The sequence below is a fragment of the Carassius carassius genome, chromosome 17 (assembly GCF_963082965.1).
Source record: "Carassius carassius chromosome 17, fCarCar2.1, whole genome shotgun sequence".
NCBI classification, from domain to species: Eukaryota; Metazoa; Chordata; class Actinopteri; order Cypriniformes; family Cyprinidae; genus Carassius; species Carassius carassius.
Genome location: NC_081771.1, coordinates 24,206,332 through 24,224,467, shown reverse-complemented (window position 1 = coordinate 24,224,467; position 18,136 = coordinate 24,206,332). Strand labels below are relative to the sequence as shown.

At 37.6% G+C, this 18,136-nt stretch overlaps 1 protein-coding gene across 2 annotated transcripts in view; it reads right to left on the bottom strand.

Annotated features, from left to right (window-relative positions):
* The window catches only part of agap1 (ArfGAP with GTPase domain, ankyrin repeat and PH domain 1), a 200,456-nt gene extending 182,452 nt beyond the window's left edge, over nt 1-18,004 (bottom strand). For both annotated transcript variants that reach the window (XM_059571349.1, XM_059571350.1), the window contains exon 1: nt 16,929-18,004. In XM_059571349.1, the coding sequence (XP_059427332.1) occupies nt 16,929-17,091 (163 nt within the window). In that variant the 5' untranslated portion in view covers nt 17,092-18,004. The remainder of the gene's footprint in view (nt 1-16,928) is intronic.
* Between the last annotated feature and the right edge of the window lie 132 nt (nt 18,005-18,136).

Below are 18,136 nucleotides of genomic sequence, written 5' to 3'. Positions count from 1 at the left end.
GTTAACTGTTAAAAAGCAATGTTATCAGCTTTTACGACTAAACATTTGCAAACAACATTGTACTGGAGAACCTGCACAAATGAAAGTCTTAGGGGCCGTTCACAAATCGAGCCTAAAAACTCGTGGAAAACGCTAGGCGCGCCGCTTTCTCCTTCATTCCAAAGCGCTCGGGCAGAAGCGCCCCTGAGGCGTCTGCCTTTGCTAAGCAACCATGACGTGCTCTCTCCTTGAAGACGCGGAAATTTCAGCAAAGGATAAATGGATTTGCAGCTCAAAAAATCGCTTGCAGTAGCTCTGCTACTAAATTTATTTCAAAATCCATATACAACTATGATCAGCTGTTCCTTTCATCTTGACTGAGCTTTTAACGTTGTTACGGGAAAGGATGAAGCTGATTGGTTAGTTCTTGTCACATGACCCGCGGTGCGCTTGCGGCATTCTGAAAAGTTGAAATGTTTTTAACTCGATGCGGTGCGGTGTTGGAAATAACGAACTTGAGCGCGCAAAAGACGCAATATGTGAACGTCCCCTTAAACAGTTCAGTAGTGCAGAGTTTACAGGTTACTCTTCTTTTTTGAAGGCTCAAAGTAAAGTACTCCCACATCACGCTGAATGCTGCAGAGACGCTGTTCGGGAAGCATGTGACAAAACGAGGCCAGCTATTGGCTATTTGCTACTTCTCCTGCTGTACTGGCTGAGTAAAACCTCCGGTGGCTCATTACTGCCACACTTTGGTCACCGCAGATTTGAAATATGCACGAAATGAGCCGCTTACGGCAAATAAAAGTTATTTAGCAACGAATCGATGACTAAATTAGTTGACAACTATTTTAATAATCGATTTTAATCTATTAAATCGATTCGTTGTTTCAGCGCTACTCCTGACTGCATTATTATTTGTAAAATAGGGAATTTATGAAGAGTGTGTATACATGTTTAAGTTTAACCATTTATATTTCATTAATTAAGGGAAATGAAAAGTGTCTCAGCCCTCAAGGGACTATTTGGCCAACAAGCTTATTCCTGCTTGAAAAGCAAAACGTTATTGATAGTGTAAAAAACATCATCTTTGAAACACATGCTGATTGATGGACTAGCATTACTCAGCATTACTTGCTACCTTCCAGCAACGCTACATTCAGTGAAGGTAAAATAGTAAAAAACATATTTCATTTAAATGAAACCAGAAGCCAAACCAGAAAATTTCTAAAAATACCCAACCCTACTTATGAAGATCTGTACACTGTAATATATGTTGCATTTTGACATTGCCAACCTTTAAATTAACTTGAAAGTAAGTAATAAACAGTATTGAGCATTGAGTAGTTCAGTATTGAGCATTTTTCCTTACCACTATTTCTTAATAATTGTTTAATGATTTTAATGGAACCGCAATCAGAACCGGAACTGGTAGGTGGAACCGGAACCGGAATTGGAACCGGAAAATTTCTAACGATTCCCAAACCTAATTACAACAAAAAAAAATTATGTATAAGAATATTTTTAATTATTATTTAGAAAAAAAATCGGAATTTTACAAATCTACTTCACTATAATGCGAAAGTCATGTGGTAAACTTCTTAGACTTTATGACAAGGCATTGTTAGGTTAGGTGGTATATTGTCTTGTGGGCAACTCCCAAAAGAATGTATGATATTTTTGGAATTTCGTAAAAAAAAAAAAAGAACTAATAAAAAAAAAATATATTTTTTTTTTACTTCATGGTTACATCACCTGACATTTTACTGTCAATAAATTGTAACTCTTCTTGAACATGATATAATAGTTAGGAAAAAAGAAATACACTAATTTAAATGCTTCTGAAAATCAATGTTTTATTGTACATCGTATGTGACTTAGACTAAGTGACTGACAGCAAAGCTACCGAGCGGGACAGGTTGCAGCTGGAGGACATCCACTCGACCCACAACAGAGCAATCAATGCTGGGGAAGTGACATCACACCCATGAGACATTAATGGGGAAAGCAGCACAGTGAACAGCAGGAAGACCAAGGCTCAGGAGGCTATTTTTGCCTCCCTGAGACCTGAATCAGAGCACCACGATTGTTTTGGTTGGTGTCTGTCCCTTAACCAGTAAGATGAGCAATATCAAGACCATGAGAGCCAGAAGGTTCTGTTACTTCTGCTGTTCTCAAGCTCCGACTGTCCTTAAATACACAGTGTCCTGCCACCAGTCATGCAAACAAGCCTTTTCAACCTTTGTGCTGCTTCATATGCAGGGCAGAGACCCTATTAGACTCAGCCAAATCCAAATTTCATGCTTTCTTCCAGATATGTTAACAGCCTCCCAATAAAGCAGATCAAAATGTTTTGATTAATAAAAACGTAATCGGAAATAGTTACGTTTCGTTATAAAATGACATGAGTGGTCTACTTGCGTACCATTTAAACCCATTAATAATACATTTCACATTTTGATTAAACACATCAAATTTGATTAATATTTGATTAATCAATCTAAATAATTAAAGAACTGCTGACCAGGCTGGACAAATATGGATAACAGTTTTAGTACTTTACTTTTAATCTGAATGTTTCTAACCTATTCTCTGTTTAACCTTAGCTGTTTTCCCCAGCTGGGTAGAGTTCATGAATTAAAAGGATCAGTTCCATGCATTCATTTAATGCTTTTTATATGAGGTTCAATGTGTTTTTAGCTTAGTGGGTGTATTAGAAACAATAGGAATTAATAAAACTGTTCTTTACAAGCCCACTTGGCAAAAGGTTATATTTATGAATTATAATTACCGATAGAAAATTTAAATCATCTTTTGTCTAAAGAAGCTTCCAAGATGTTTTAATTTGACATAGTTCAACACAATTCCAAATCCAAAATTTCAAATAAAGAACACACTCTACAAAAACACATGAGGTTGCATTTAATTTAATAATTTATTAATTAAAAAATTCTTATCAATATTCAGAAGTTTCATTACCAGTGTCTATTAAGGGCCTCTCAAAAGTTTATGCATCAAACCGTAAGGCAGAAGCAACCAATCTTTTTTTTTCTTTTTTTAAATGTTCAAAAGCATTGAATTAAAATTCACCTGAAGAACACTTTAATTAACTGACAAGGTCTAAAAAGCTGTCAGTGATGCAAGTGAAGAATTCTTTGATGAGTAAAATTTGTTTGTAAAAAATTTTTTGTAAACAATTTGATAAATATATTAACAAAAAAAAAATCAGCTATTTAATCCAGCTATTTATTCCTGCTAATAAATCAGCTATTTAATCCTGGCTGCAGTGGTGTCTGTGTGCAGCTGTCCCAACATCCCTGATCACAAAACACTGCACCACATCGACACAACCGCAAGATCTAAAGCACTGACTTTCCAATGAGGTCATGTCAAAACAACATGTGAAAGACATCTGGGAAAGAAGCACACATTTACAACCATTCAAGTCCAATAAAAAAGGAAGAGGACAAGGGGACTAAGCAATCGTATCAGCAGCACATAACGTCATCAAACAGGTAAATCACATGGTGTGGTATTATAAAAGAGAACACCGCTTTAGCTGTCTGGGTGAGCTGCTCTTCTGACAAGAGATACAAACCCAACCCATCAGCGGAGTGCGCAAGCATGCAGAGGACAAAATGACAACAAAGCCCTGTGTCTCTAGAGGCATTACATCACCAGCATCCCCATATTAGATTCATTGCAACGGTCTGGTATTTCCTCTATGATGATCTTCAGAGACAGTAGTGACACAAGTAGTGATTCTCTTACCAGAATCAAAGGCAGATCTCAAACTTCAGTGCAATTCAGCAAACATTCATTGCATTTCTGATACACAGAATCAAATCAGTAAAAAAAATTCTTAAGATGATGCGTCTAAGAAACGTGGATATGAATGAACCTGCTAAAAAAAAAAAAAAAACTTTCTTAAATTACCAGGTTTAATCTTAATGAATATACTATAAACTGTTAAACATCATTAGTAATTGCTAAAAAAAAATAATAAATGGATTATTACAAAAAAAAATTACATCATCATGTAAACAACTTTTTTTTGTTAGTTTTTTGTTTGTTTAATATTATCGCATTTTGGGGGAGTTGCACCACATGACATTTTAACTAATCATGTCATAAAAAAGTCAAATTATCTGATATTTTAAAAGATTTACACAGCCATAAGGGGCTGCAGGGGTCATATCTATTACATCACTTCCTGTTTTATATCTTTTTCTGCATGCTGGTTGCACCACATTATTTTGCTATGACAGATACAATTTCTTCAAATATTATATACTGAAGTAGTTTTGTGGTTTTGTAAGAAATAATAAATGAAACATTACACTAAACTACTTTTTTCATTCTAAGTATTTTAAGAATTGCATTTTTATGTATTTCTGACCAAATTAATACAGCAACACACACACACACACACACACACAAAGAGTGTCATGTCACTGACACAATTATGATTATGAGGTGCACTGCATGGAGTAGTGCAATCCATAACAACCACAATTAATATACTTTTTGCAGCAAGGTGGAACTAAAAATTTGGTGATCAGCATAACCACATCATACGTTAAAAACAAGAGGAACCAAATGACTTCCATCTAGATGGCCCACTGAATGATTTCTCCACCAAACTGGATGAACAGGTGGATCTTCACCCATCTCATAACCATACATCAATTTTAAGCAATCCAACACAAGTGACTCTTTTAATCAGAAAGACTCTAACACCTGACACTTCCTTCAGTATAAAATGTCCTCTGAGAACTAGGTTAGTCTATATGAGGAGCATGGGCTAAAAGAGTTTCCCCATTACTGCTCAAACTGCCACAGAGCGAGAGGGGAATATTTTTCACTTCCAGTTTCACAAGGATATAGACAGAACAACTTCAGTGTTGCCTTAATGTCACAGGAGAAAAGAATGTTGCCCATTTCTGGAGTAATGCATTTCTGGATAATGCAGCAAATAACAGTGGTTACTCATTAAATGTAACAACGCTTGAAGATCTTGTCATTAACCTGTCTTTTAAGTTACCACATCTCTCTGATTATCTGGCATCTGGTCTATTATCTGAGAAGAACGCAGTAACAAATGCAAGGCTCAAACATGGAATGAGACAACAATTCTGAATCACCCAACACATTTTCCAGATGCCACGGGTGCACAGGTCTGCTGAAAGGGTGACAATGTTGAGAGATAAAAGCAGTAAGAGAGAGATCATGAGGGTGTTGTTTTCGCTTTAGACTGGAAAGAACAAATCGCTATTCAGCAGAGAACTTTTGCCCGCTCACCACCCACACTGAGTAAGAGAATGATAAACCGAGGGAGTGAGAGGGAAAGGGATGGAAAGAGAGCCGATCTCGACTGAAGACATTTAACAACTTTGCCTGTGGCAGTGTTTCATCTTTTTCCTTTGAAAGTGACTTAGAAGAGCTCAACTTCCTCTATAGCCTTCTACCACTGCTAAAGAAAAAAAAAAGGCCCTTGGGAATGACCGGTCATGCTACTGATGTTTTGTCCCACTCACTGTTAGAGAATCAAAACCCCAAAAGATGTAATGTCTCAGTTCTGAAAGCAAATAAACATCTTGAAACAACATCTCCTAGATAAAATAATGTGGGAGCCAGTGAAGGTCAAGCAATCAAATTATATACTTTAAGCTCCCTATACGCTATTAGCAAAACTGAAGAACAAACTTGTGTGACGTCATTGTAAATTAAATAAGGCTCAAATGAATTTTGTGCTCTGTGGCTTCACCTTTTTTGGCATGGTAATCTTTTTTGGTTCATTTCTTCTGTACAGTCTGTGGAGGTTAGACGCAAGTAAAAACATGAACACACTGGAAAGCCAATTTATAGCAGAAACTATAGTTGTAATTCTAATTGAAAACGACACTGGAAATCCTTTGGAATTCTTCAGCTTTTAAGAACTGCCGGGTCCTCCAGTATTGGGTGGAACTAATGTGCAATCGGCAATCTCATTGGCTGGGACTCACCAATGCCGCATTTCCACCGAAATTACCCGGAACATTTGTACCAGGAACTTTTTCTCCCACAAACTTTTTTCCCCCCAGACCTGTTGCTTTCTGCGTTTCCACCGCGGTGTAAAGTACCGGGAAGATTAGGCAAATAGACTGGTGACGTAGGTCTGCGCGCGTTTCTCAATACAAAGTACGCTGATTTTGGACGTGCATTCTCGGTAGTGCGGACTTTGTGCATTCGACTCGGGAGTGTGATGTCCGCGACGACGCAAATCCAGTAAATCTGCAAACAGCAGCATATACTTGATAACTTCAGTCAGCTGACCATGGCTACTGCTATTTTTTTTCTCTCTGTATATTTACAATAAAACGAAATAGGATATCAAATACCACTGCCTCCTTTCGTTTTCATTTAAGCATAATAACAGCTGCAGAAATGTACTTAGTTCAGGGATATGTATACAGCCATTACAATGAAACGAAATATTATATCAATTTGCCTTTTTTATTTTTATTTTAACATATAGATAAATTGAATACAGACCAAAGAAAACCTGTTAGATTTACCCAAAACGAATTATATTTTATGTTTAACCACTAAAGATAGCTGATCGCGTGGAGTTCACCGTCTCTGAGGTCGGCGAAACACATTTTTAAATAGGCGCTGTCTTTATAAATAAACCACAGATTTGAGTTTTAAACAACTACATTTCCGCCTGAAATACTTTTAAAATTACATTTCATGACACAATAAAACAGTAATATTTTGAACATGATCCGAATAAATGGTGGTTGAACGCAATCAATGCTGCGTGAACTCAACTAGCTTTGGCTACTGCAATTTTCCTCTCAGTATATTTACAATAAAACGAAATAGGATATCAAATACCACTGCCTCCTTTCGTTTTCATTTAAACATAATAACAGCTGCATAAATGTACTAAGTTCAGGGATATACAGCCATTACAATGAAACGAAATATTATATAGATTTGCCTTTTTTATTTTCATTTTAACATATAGATAAATTGAATACAGACCAAAGAAAACCTGTTAGATTTACCCCGCAGCTGAATTATATTTTATGTTTAACCACTAAAGAGACATCAGACCCAGCGGCACATATCAGAAGGTCTAGCCGAGGTGAGGCTGCTTCTCGGCGGATAGATGATCACTGAGCTCTCGCTGGTCGCGTCAAGCTGACCGTCTCTGAGATCGGCGAAACAAATTTTTAAGAAGGCGCTGTCTTTATAAATAAACCGCAGATTTGAGTTTTAAACAACTACATTCTCGCCTGAAATACTTTTAAAATTACATTTAATGACACAATAACAGTAATATTTTGAAAATGTTGATCCGAATAAATGGTGGTTGAACTCAACCAATGCTGTGTGAACCAATCAGGATGTTTAGCGTCCAAGTCCCGCCCCCGAAAGTTCAGGAACTTTGAAAAAGTACCACATCGCCAGCAGGGACTTTCTGAGGGGAATTTTTTTACCCGGAACTTTATTAAGTTCCTGGTTCCTGCGGTGGAAACACACCGAGTACCAGGCCAAAGTCCCTAGTTCCTGGGTAAAGTTCCTGCGGTGGAAACGGGGCACAATTATCCATCATGTCCACGATTAAGTTATTCAAACAACGAACAAATTATAAACCGAGTAAAGAACATTTACATTACCAAAGAATAATAAAAATAAGCACTCTAAAAAAGCTATAAGCTATAATCAGTGATGTTGTCTGCAGTGTATGATGAATTAATCTCTTACATCACAGGTACATCTGTACTTTGTCGTTTCTGATGAGAGAATTAGCAAAAGTGCACTGAACAAAACTTTTACGTATCAGCGATGTCAATATTTAGTAAAACCCTCTTACTAAAAAATAAAGAAAAAATATTTAACTAAAATCACAAAAGCACAAATATATATTGATTCGCATATAAATTTTAATTTACAACATCAAGCCCCACCCCCAGCACCCCCCTGATAAAATATGTTCCTGCCGCTATGCAACCTCCAGTTCTAAATTCAATTAAAATTACTAATTTGCATTTGGTTACATGGTTACCAAGTTTTAACTAATTATTAAACTCCTATTATTAAATAATCCTTGATTATCATATTATAAAGCTTGACTACTTGACTGACTGATGTTAACACCGTGTCTACACCAGACGTGACAAAGCGACCGTTGAAAATCATTTTCAATTTGTGTCAATGCATCATAAATAGAACACAGAAGCAGTTTAGTGTCGGGATTTGATGTGCCACATCCAGTGTGGACACCATCAATGATTATAATGAGTTCTAGTATTTGCGCTGCCATCATCCAATGTAGAAACAGCGTAAGAGTGTACTTTCAAATATTTAAAAAGATGTGCCATTTTACAAACAAACATATTTTATATATATATATATATATATATTTTATATATATATATATATATATATATATATATATATATATATATATAAATAAAATAATTTCTGAAGATCATGTGACACTGAAGACTGGAGTAATGATGCTGAAAATTCAGCTTTGCATCACAGGAATAAATGACAGTTTAAAATACATTCAAGTAGACAGCAGTTATTTTAAATTGTAAAAATATTTCAAAATTGTACTGTTTTTGCCGTACTTTGGATCAAATAAATGCAGGTTTGGTGAGCAGAAGAGATTCAAAAACGGTTCAAAAACTTTTGACTGGTAGTGTATATATAATATATTTAAAACCCCCATTTTTTATATTATTATGATGAAAAAGTTGTTTAAATCACTGATTCAACGACTCACTCATAAACATACTTCACTTGTTTCTAGGGCTGGGATAAACCATTATTTTTTAAACGATTAATCTAGCGATTATTGTTTTTCCCGATGCATCGATTAATCTAACGATTAATTTTTCCAGACCGATTCGATTTCGATTATCTCCCCATTAATTGACTACTAACAATTTATACATGTTGATTTACATATTTGAATGAAAAAAACATGAATTCCTTAACATTGCAATATATGTTTATTGCTCTTAAAATTACAAAATAAAAGACTGACTAAGAATTGCATTACTTTGCACTTGTATAGAGATTGCATTCAATAAAACCTTAAGCCTTGAAAACACATAGCTTACTGAAACAAGCTTACTGAACACATAGGGCCTAGCTTACTGAAAAAAAGTTCTTCTTTTAGATGAAAATAACAACAACTTGATGTCTAGCATTCAATAAAAAAGTTCACCCAAAATACTTGTTTAAAGCAATTGAAAGAATACAGTAACCAATGTAAACTTGAGGGCTTTAAGCTAATACAGAGAGTGATTTTCCAAAAAATAAAAAATAAAAATAAACAGTGGGAGCCAGCAGCCTGTCATGGAGTAAAAAAAAAATCTCCGAATGCTCCACGTGAAACTTTGGCGTTCCGCCCTTTTTCTATCGTGTCTAATGATTTTGGTTAATATGCACGAGGGAGGGAGGGAGAGAGAGCGAGAGAGTCACAGCGCTCGTGTAGTTCGAAGACTGTGGGTGCGCGCGAGCGCGCGTGAAACTTTGGTGTTTCACCCTTTTTCTATCGTGTTTAATGATTTTGATTAATATGCACGAGGGAGAGAGAGAGCAAGAAGCGCTCGTGTTGTTTGAAGTAGGGCTGCAACTAACGATTATTTTGATAATCGATTAATCTGTCTATTATTTTTACGATTAATCGATTAATCGGTTTATGTACTTATATTTTAGTTTTTCCCATTTTTCCCCCAAAGTAAATTATTAATAAAGGGTCTTTATCATTCAGCATAGATTTTTAAGAGATTTTAATAATTTTGCATTGTCATATCCTCATCACAAATATACCTGGAGTTGTTTTATTATGTGTTAGTGATCCCTTGTCAAACTCTTCTGCAATCAAAACACTGACCCATACTCTATCAAATTTCACAAGATTTCAAATAATGTTTTCACCATGGCAGTCCTTAGAGCTCCTAAAGTAGTTTAACATCCCGAACAAAGCTTATTAAGGAATCTTTCAGAACATATTTTCACGAAGAATAAGGATAAAGATTGCAGTGCGTTGTATTTTATTATTTACTGGGAAACAGCTTTATAGCTTATGCTGTGAAATTGTAAACAATCCTTCGAATAAAGTGCCAATGGCATGAAACCTGAATGGAACTCACAATTTAAAGTAAAATCCATCAGAAGGTTGTCCAGAAAAAACGGACACACAAAAAACCTGCTGTGTGAAAAAGAGCAGTGAATACTTAGAAAAAAAAAGTGCATTTCAAATATCTTTAAACATTTACCTCTCTCATTCAGTCATAATTAGGCTGCACGACTGAATTATGAACTGGTAAACGACAAACTGATCACAGAACATGTTTGTAAAGCTTTAAATGTTAACTGTTAAAAAGCAATGTTATCAGCTTTTACAACTAAACATTTGCAAACAACATTGTACTGGAGAATCTGCACAAATAAAAGGCTTAGGGGCCGTTCACATATCGTGCCTAAAACGCTAGGCGCACCCATAGACTGTGCGCACCGCTTTCTCCTCCTTTCCAAAGCGCTCGTGCAGAAGCGCCCCTGAGGCGTCTGCCTTTGCTAAGCAACCATGACGTGCTCTCTCCTTGAAGACGCGGAAATTTCAGCAAAGGATAAATGGATTTGCAGCTCTAAAAATCGCTTGCAGTAGCTCTGCTACTAAATTTATTTCAAAATGGGAATCCATATACAGCTATGATCAGCTGTTCCTTCATCTTGGCTGAGCTTTTAACGTTGTTACGGGAAAGGATGAAGCTGATTATTTAGTTCTTGTCACATGACCCGCGGTGCGCTTGCTGCATTCTGAGAAGTTGAAATGTTTTTAACTCGATGCGGTGTGCACGCACCTGGAAAAACGGGTGCGTCGCGACCGCGTCGCTTCCATTATGGGCGCGCATACTGCGCGCCTACATTGGAAATAACGAACATGAGCGCGCAAAAGACGCGATATGTGAACGGTCCCTTAAACAGTTCAGTAGTGCAGAGTTTACAGGTTAATCTTCTTTTTTGAAGGCTCAAAATAAAGTACTCCCACATCCTGCTGAATGCTGCAGAGACGCCGTTCGGGAAGCACGTGACATAAAACGAGGCCAGCTATTGGCTATTCGCTACTTCTCCTGTTGTACTGGCTGAGTAAATCCTCCGGTGGCTCATTACTGCCACACTTTGGTCACCGCAGATCTGAAATATGCACGAAATAAGCCGCTTACGGCAAATAAATTATTTAGCAACGAATCGATGACTAAATTAGTTGACAACTATTTTAATAATCGATTTTAATCGATTAAATCGATTCGTTGTTTCAGCTCTAGTTTGAAGACTGTGAGTGCACGCGCACAGCCGGGGCTCTCTCTCGTACGCGCCCTGTCAGGCGCAGCAGTCATTCTACATCACTCATCGATCAAATAAGGCTTTTTGACAGCCGCCAAAAAAAAAGATCAATGCAGAAAAACCCCTGGATTGGTTATATAACGTTGGACAGAATGTTGATCCGGCCATTGCGTATATTCAGCGCACATAAGGTAAACGTTTTGTAAACGTTTTTTAGAGAAATAAAACCAGGTCGACGAATCGATGCGCATATTTTGCGTCGACGTATTTTTTGCGTCGACGTATTTTTTGCGTCGACGCGTTGTCCCAGCCCTACTTGTTTCATTACTGGATGAATCAGTGTTTTTGAACGATTGTCTTGAATGAAAAATTCATTCATTGACAAATACATTTAAGACACTTGTCGCCACCTAGTGGTGAAACAATGCAATCGACACGAACGTTATTTGAAGCGCAGTACTTTCAAAAGGGGATTTGCTATATTTTGATCGCTGCCAGATAGACATTAATGTTTATATCTGAACTATAAACTTTATCCCAGTATGTGTGTGATAATATAAATGACTGTAAGACAGAAATAATACTGTGTAGTTGAAAAGACAGTTTGTGAAGATGTTTCTTAACCAAACATGGTGAGCTCTCTCTGTCTGTGGCAGTGAGAGCACGGATTTGAATGATCCGGTAAGACTTTGTCAAAGGTTTAAAACAGACTCGAGGAATCGTTGTTATTTAGAAATGAGATCGAGAGTGTGTCTGAATCGAGATCGCGATCTTTTAACGATTAATCGTGCAGCTCTAATACATATTTTATATACATACATAACATACATAACATACACATACGTCTATATATACTGTATATAATGCAGGGTTGCCAACTCACATGCATTTGGCGTGAGACACATGCTTCCAGGCTCTGTCTCGCGCTCTCATGCAGCCCATGTAAATCTAATGACAAATTGTTAACCCTGATAGTGATATGAAAAAGTCTCAACTTTCACATTTAAGTTTTAATACGAAATGTAAACATTAAATACAGTTTTGGCACACTTAATGTGGTGTAAATCCTAAAATTTAGTGATTCAGTTAAAGCCAGAGCCATTAAAAAACAGAGTTGCGACCAGCTTTGATCTTGCCATGGTCGCCGTGTGGTCACGTGGTTCATGGAGCTCTCCAAACAAACCAGCGTTGACAGTCAATTTGAATGGGTTTAAGTACAATAGACGACAACTTCACTAAACAGGTATTTGCAGCAATTTTTGATAAACACTTTGGTAAGTATCCTACAGCAGACAGCCGGCTGAACGTAGGCCTACTGGATCAGTGCATTCTCTTAAAGTGACATTCTTTAAATTAATCGAACAGCAACAACAAGGAAATCACTCACTGCTCCTGATTAAAAATCTTTTGTAACTTTAATAAAAAAGAATCTTTAATTTATACAGTCAAATATGCAATGCTGTTTTACATTTGATTACTTTATTCAGTTTCTGTACCTAAAAACTTATGCTAGACCTCCCTAAAAAAATAAAATAAAAAAAATTAACAAACGGAAAATCACTGTTTATTGTTTGTATCTTTACTCTATTGTATTTATTTGTGCTGTTGTTTGTAGTTGGATAGAATATTCGTATTTTTTTTTAATTAGAAAGTATAGTGTGACGAGTGGGGCGGGGCCGAGAGACGTGGGAACAGGAGCGAGGCAGGTGGAGTGATTGGGAATGAGCAACACCTGCTCGACCCACCGGTCTCGAGTCCCACGGAGGAGATGGAGGGATATAAAACCGGAGCGACGACAGTGACGGACGAGAGAGGACCAGGCCTGGGCTTTAGGTGTGTTTGCTTTTTATTTGTGCGCGTCAGTCGTCCGTGAGGGGCTGGTGCGCTGTTTTATGTTTATTTTGAGCATTAAAGTTTCATTTTGATTGTCCGCCGGATCCCGCCTCCTTCTTCCCATAGTTATGGAGTTTTTATCGTTACATATAGATTTTAACTAATATATATACAATATATACATATATATATATACACACATACACATATATATTTACACACACATACCGGTATATTATATATATATATATATATCTCAGTCTGGTGAGTAAACTAAAAAAAGAATGTACTAGCCAATGGCGATTCAACTGCCAAGAGGGTTCACCAGCCACTGTTAGAGAACCAGAACCCCAAAAGATGTACTATAGTGGTTTTGGGAACGGCAGATAAAAACCTAAAAAAACTCTAGATAAAATCTGTGTGGGAACCAATGACGATCAAGCAATCCGCAATCTACTTACTCTGATAACTAGAAATGACAGTTACTGCCCCTAATCTGCCACTTTATTGTTTGTGTTCAGAACCCCACTGAGCCATTTTATACAACTGTACTGGCAGCTTGTTAATCCCTGAACCCAGTCGAGATTTAGCATGCTATTCAGCATATGGCCCCTGCATATGTTGCCCTGTTCCTCTCTCCTGGCCTCAGTCTCTATGGCCATGCTTCAGGGCCTTCTAATTAAATATAAACAGATATATGGTCTCCTTGCAGCCATTTCTCTGGTTAGCATTCTCCTGAACCAAATGCTTAGTACAATTTGAGAAGAATGCCAACCACTGAGGCTAACAGCTCTGAAAAACGCCAAAAAGATGGCCAAAATCTTTAATGCGTCAGACAGACTGGTCATAAAAGCGAAGTATGACACAGCAATAGGATGTAAGATGTGCAGCTGGACTGCTGTCATAGTCATACTGCGGGGTGACGCATGCTCCTCTATGTTAATTTAACAAACTATATGGGGCTACTGCGACTAATGGTGCCCTCCAGACAGATTTGATGGGAGGTGCTGTGGTCCTGACATTTGCATGATGCTGTGACCTGTCTTTTGGAGGGAGTGTGTTGCACAGCACTCTTGTTAGACCAGCCATTAGAGCTGCCAGACATGTCATAGCTAACAATCCCAAGAAGAAACCTCTCCTGCCTTGCAAAAATGGACATTATTAGTCGGATGCTTTTGACAGAATTTTACCAGACAAACAATGAGCTCAAAATCCATTTTTATTATGCTATATTTGGGCTTTTTCAGCTACTTTTATTGATGAATTAGGCGAACAGCAATTACAGGGCCAAGCGCACCAATGGCAAAAATATATATATATATTTCACCGGACATAGAATTTTAGCATTTGACAAAAGAGGTGCTGAGACACAGACTCCTGTCTTGCCATCAAATTCTTCTATTTGTTATAATAAATAATTTGTATAACAACTGAAGTGAAATGGCTTGATGCAATAGATAAAGCACTTTAATGCTGAAATTTAATATGACTGACCGAGCATTAATTTACCCAAGAAATATGAATTTAGGTCAAAATTTCTAGTTCAAAAGTTATATCAGATTCAAAAAGACTTTGTAATCAGTGTACTAGATTTCACAACATTCCCCCAAATGGTTATAAGCATTTTATTTTATGCACATTTTGGGATATTATTAAAAAGACTGGATAGAATCACTGAAAAGAAATAAGAAATAACTGTATGCCTAAATGATGTCCAGAGCATTGAGCTACCTCATTGCTCCAACAACTAAAATCAATGCTGAAATCAATATATGAAATCAAACCAACCCTCATTTACTTTAATACATATTCCTGCAAATGATTATGCATGTTTTCTGAATTTTAGATTCTCAGTTCTGTTTTATCCAGCAGACACATACATCTTCTTTTCCATGCACAAGCCACGCTATTCATTCTTATAAATGTCATGCCCTTTATGCAAGAAACAGGGAGGCTAAAGTGTCGCCCAGATGTGTGTCTCTGAGATCACAAACATGCTCTACGAAGAGAAGGATCTGCTTCGGCTCAAACCAACTTGTGTCAGCTGGCGTCTTGTGTAAAATTAAGCAAAATGACTACTGTGCACCCCGATGTAAATGCTACACCAGTCTAATATCTGAAGACAGACTCGCTTCTGATCACAGGGTGTGTTAAGTTTCGGTTTTCAGCTCAGATTTGCCATCTGTTAAACTGGGAGGTCAGCGAGAAGTTAATGAAAGTGGCATTAAAAAGTCGACATTTAATCCACAATAAAATACTTTCACATACTAAACGCTGATTTTACTGCAAACTGTTTTTGGGATATTGTGAACTTAAATCCATTGCTAGTTAACAAGAATAGTAAAACACTGTTGTGCAGAAGTCAATCATTTTGTTTTGGCAACAACAAAACAAATAGCTACTATCAAGTTCTGCTTTTAGAATGCCAACATTGACACATGAACACATACTGCAAAACATAACCTACTGATGACTTTAAATTATTTTAAGTACCTATACAAAGGATTTGAAAAGATTCACCATTAAACTGATTCCACTAAGCAAGTAAGGAGTCTGTCTTGGTTTTCAGGAATTAGACAGGCTGGGGTCTGTAAAGGGGGTGTGTTCGTGTTAGTGACAGGTTTGTCTCTGTCATGTGCATGTCTCAGCAAGTCAAGAACCATTTTAAACACAGCCTACATTTTACTTTCATTGAACAGGGGTCAAAGATTCAAAAATCCACTCATCTCTGACCACACACACAGAGCCGAGCACCCACTCATTAGGAGAACATTCACTGCAATCTAGTGGAACACTGAGTTTCATCTCAAGCACACAATGCAGCTTCTCATTTTGTTATGTAACCTGCTGGTACAATTGCTGGCTGTTATTGTAAATAGCATTTGTGTGTAAAAAAAACACATTGATTATCTCTTAATAACAGTATTATATTTTTTAAAAAAAAGCTATTAAAACATCAGATTTTGACAGTGACGCTCCCAACACCCTGCCAAAAACCATGTAAACCACATATCAAAACTTCAACCTCTAAAAGATTGAATGAAAGCTGTACTTGACACAAACATAACCATCAACAATTTCATATTACAGTAAAAACCTTATTTAGGACATTTTTTCATGAATGACAACAAGGCTGTGATCAGCACGGGCCGATCAAAGGGTTGAACAACTATTGAACAGAATGTACATCTATACCTAACAGTCATATAGTGAAAAATCTTATATAGCATCTGAGTAAAAGGGGATGAGCTTTTTAAAACACCGGTTTAAAGTTTGACTCAAGCCTCTCTATGACTAAATCAGAAACCTTGAAAATCTCGAGGACAAGGAAATGGTTTAAAAAACATATATAACCAGAATTTAACTCTAACAACCAATAAAACAATTGAAAAAAGGTTTACTACCTTTCATCTTTAGAAGCCAAAGGTCCAAACTCTTTCTGAGATTCATAAGAGGCATCGTCTTGTGAAGAGAAAGAACTAAAAATCGTCTTTTGGAGTGGCTTGATTTGTAATGCCATTACTCATTATGTAATATAATCCTAATTATGTTTTTGTGTAAAAGGACACTGGGAGTGTACACACATTTCAAGTGCAGGTTTGTCGTCCCATCCCATATTCACCAGAGCTTCCGCCAAACTTGGCATTACTCGTCACTGATATACAAACTAAACTGATCTAAAAGCTAAATAAATAAATGACAATAACATAGAACGGCTCTTAAAGCTCTCTGCAGGGTTCGATCGCCCTTGATGCCCTTACCTTCAATGGCAATGACGTGCTCTCGGATCTGATTCTGCAGCAGCGGATCCTCCACGCGCTCCAGCAGCTCGTAGATCGAGTAGATGTTCGGATGGACGGACTCGAACCTCTGAATCTCAGCTCTGATCGCGGCTGAGTTCGCCAGGTGTTGCTGATAATTCATGTTTGCAATATGATCTCTTCCAATGGAACCCGATAGGTAATTATCTAACGAGTATTTGCAGTTGATTTGGGATACTGATATGCTGCAAACACGTAAACACAGGAAGGAGATCAGGTGTCCACATAAGGTCTGAGGTCAGCTCCAACGATTTTGTTCAAAACAAAAAACTACAAATGTTCCCAAATGTAACGTTACACTGGGTATAGACGCAATAACAGATGACAACTTGTGAAAACGTTAAAGATTAAGTATGAAATCACTTAATGCGAGACAAACTAACATCTAATGCTTTGATATCAGTGCATGTGATATTTGATTAACGTAAGTTATATGTGTATTACGACAGAAGTCCAGACGCTGGAGGGAGATCTGCAGCTGTCCGAATCTGAAATCCCAGGACACAGTCATATGCCCCATATCCTCATAAATACAGCGTAAAAACACAGAAGCTCCGGCAGATCACCGCGCATCGTCATTACGGACTATAGCAGGCAAGAGAAGGCCATCTCAGGTCTACAGTCCGAGGCGAGAAGAGTCCACATGGTTCATACACACCGCCCAGTTTCAGCGGCAAAACAGGGCGAGACGAATAGAAGTCATTTAAATTCAAACTCGGCGAGAAACAAGTTCGCACAAACGAGCTGGACACGGTATGTCTGCTGTGTTCCAAGCACAGTCAACTCGCTCTCTGCTGTTGTTCACTTCGGCTCATGCTGACATTACAGCCGCTGAACTACTTTCTGCGGTCTCGATGCGAAACCACAAAATCACTGATGTACATCAACCTCAACAAGATACCATCGCCGGGGAGCTTTCTGGGTATCACTCTTGTTTTATCCGCAAAGATGTGTGTATTCCCTTTCCTCCCGCACTGAGGTCCGTCCCGTCTGTATCCTCTCAAAACATCATTGCGCCTGCTCCTTCCTTTAGACGTTTCCTACTGGAAAAACGTCGGAGCTTAGGAGCCGTCGTCCAGGTCGTAGTTGCGCTAGTTCTGCGCAGTCTGTTGTTATTAAAACCCATACAGCTCGTCACATACTGGATG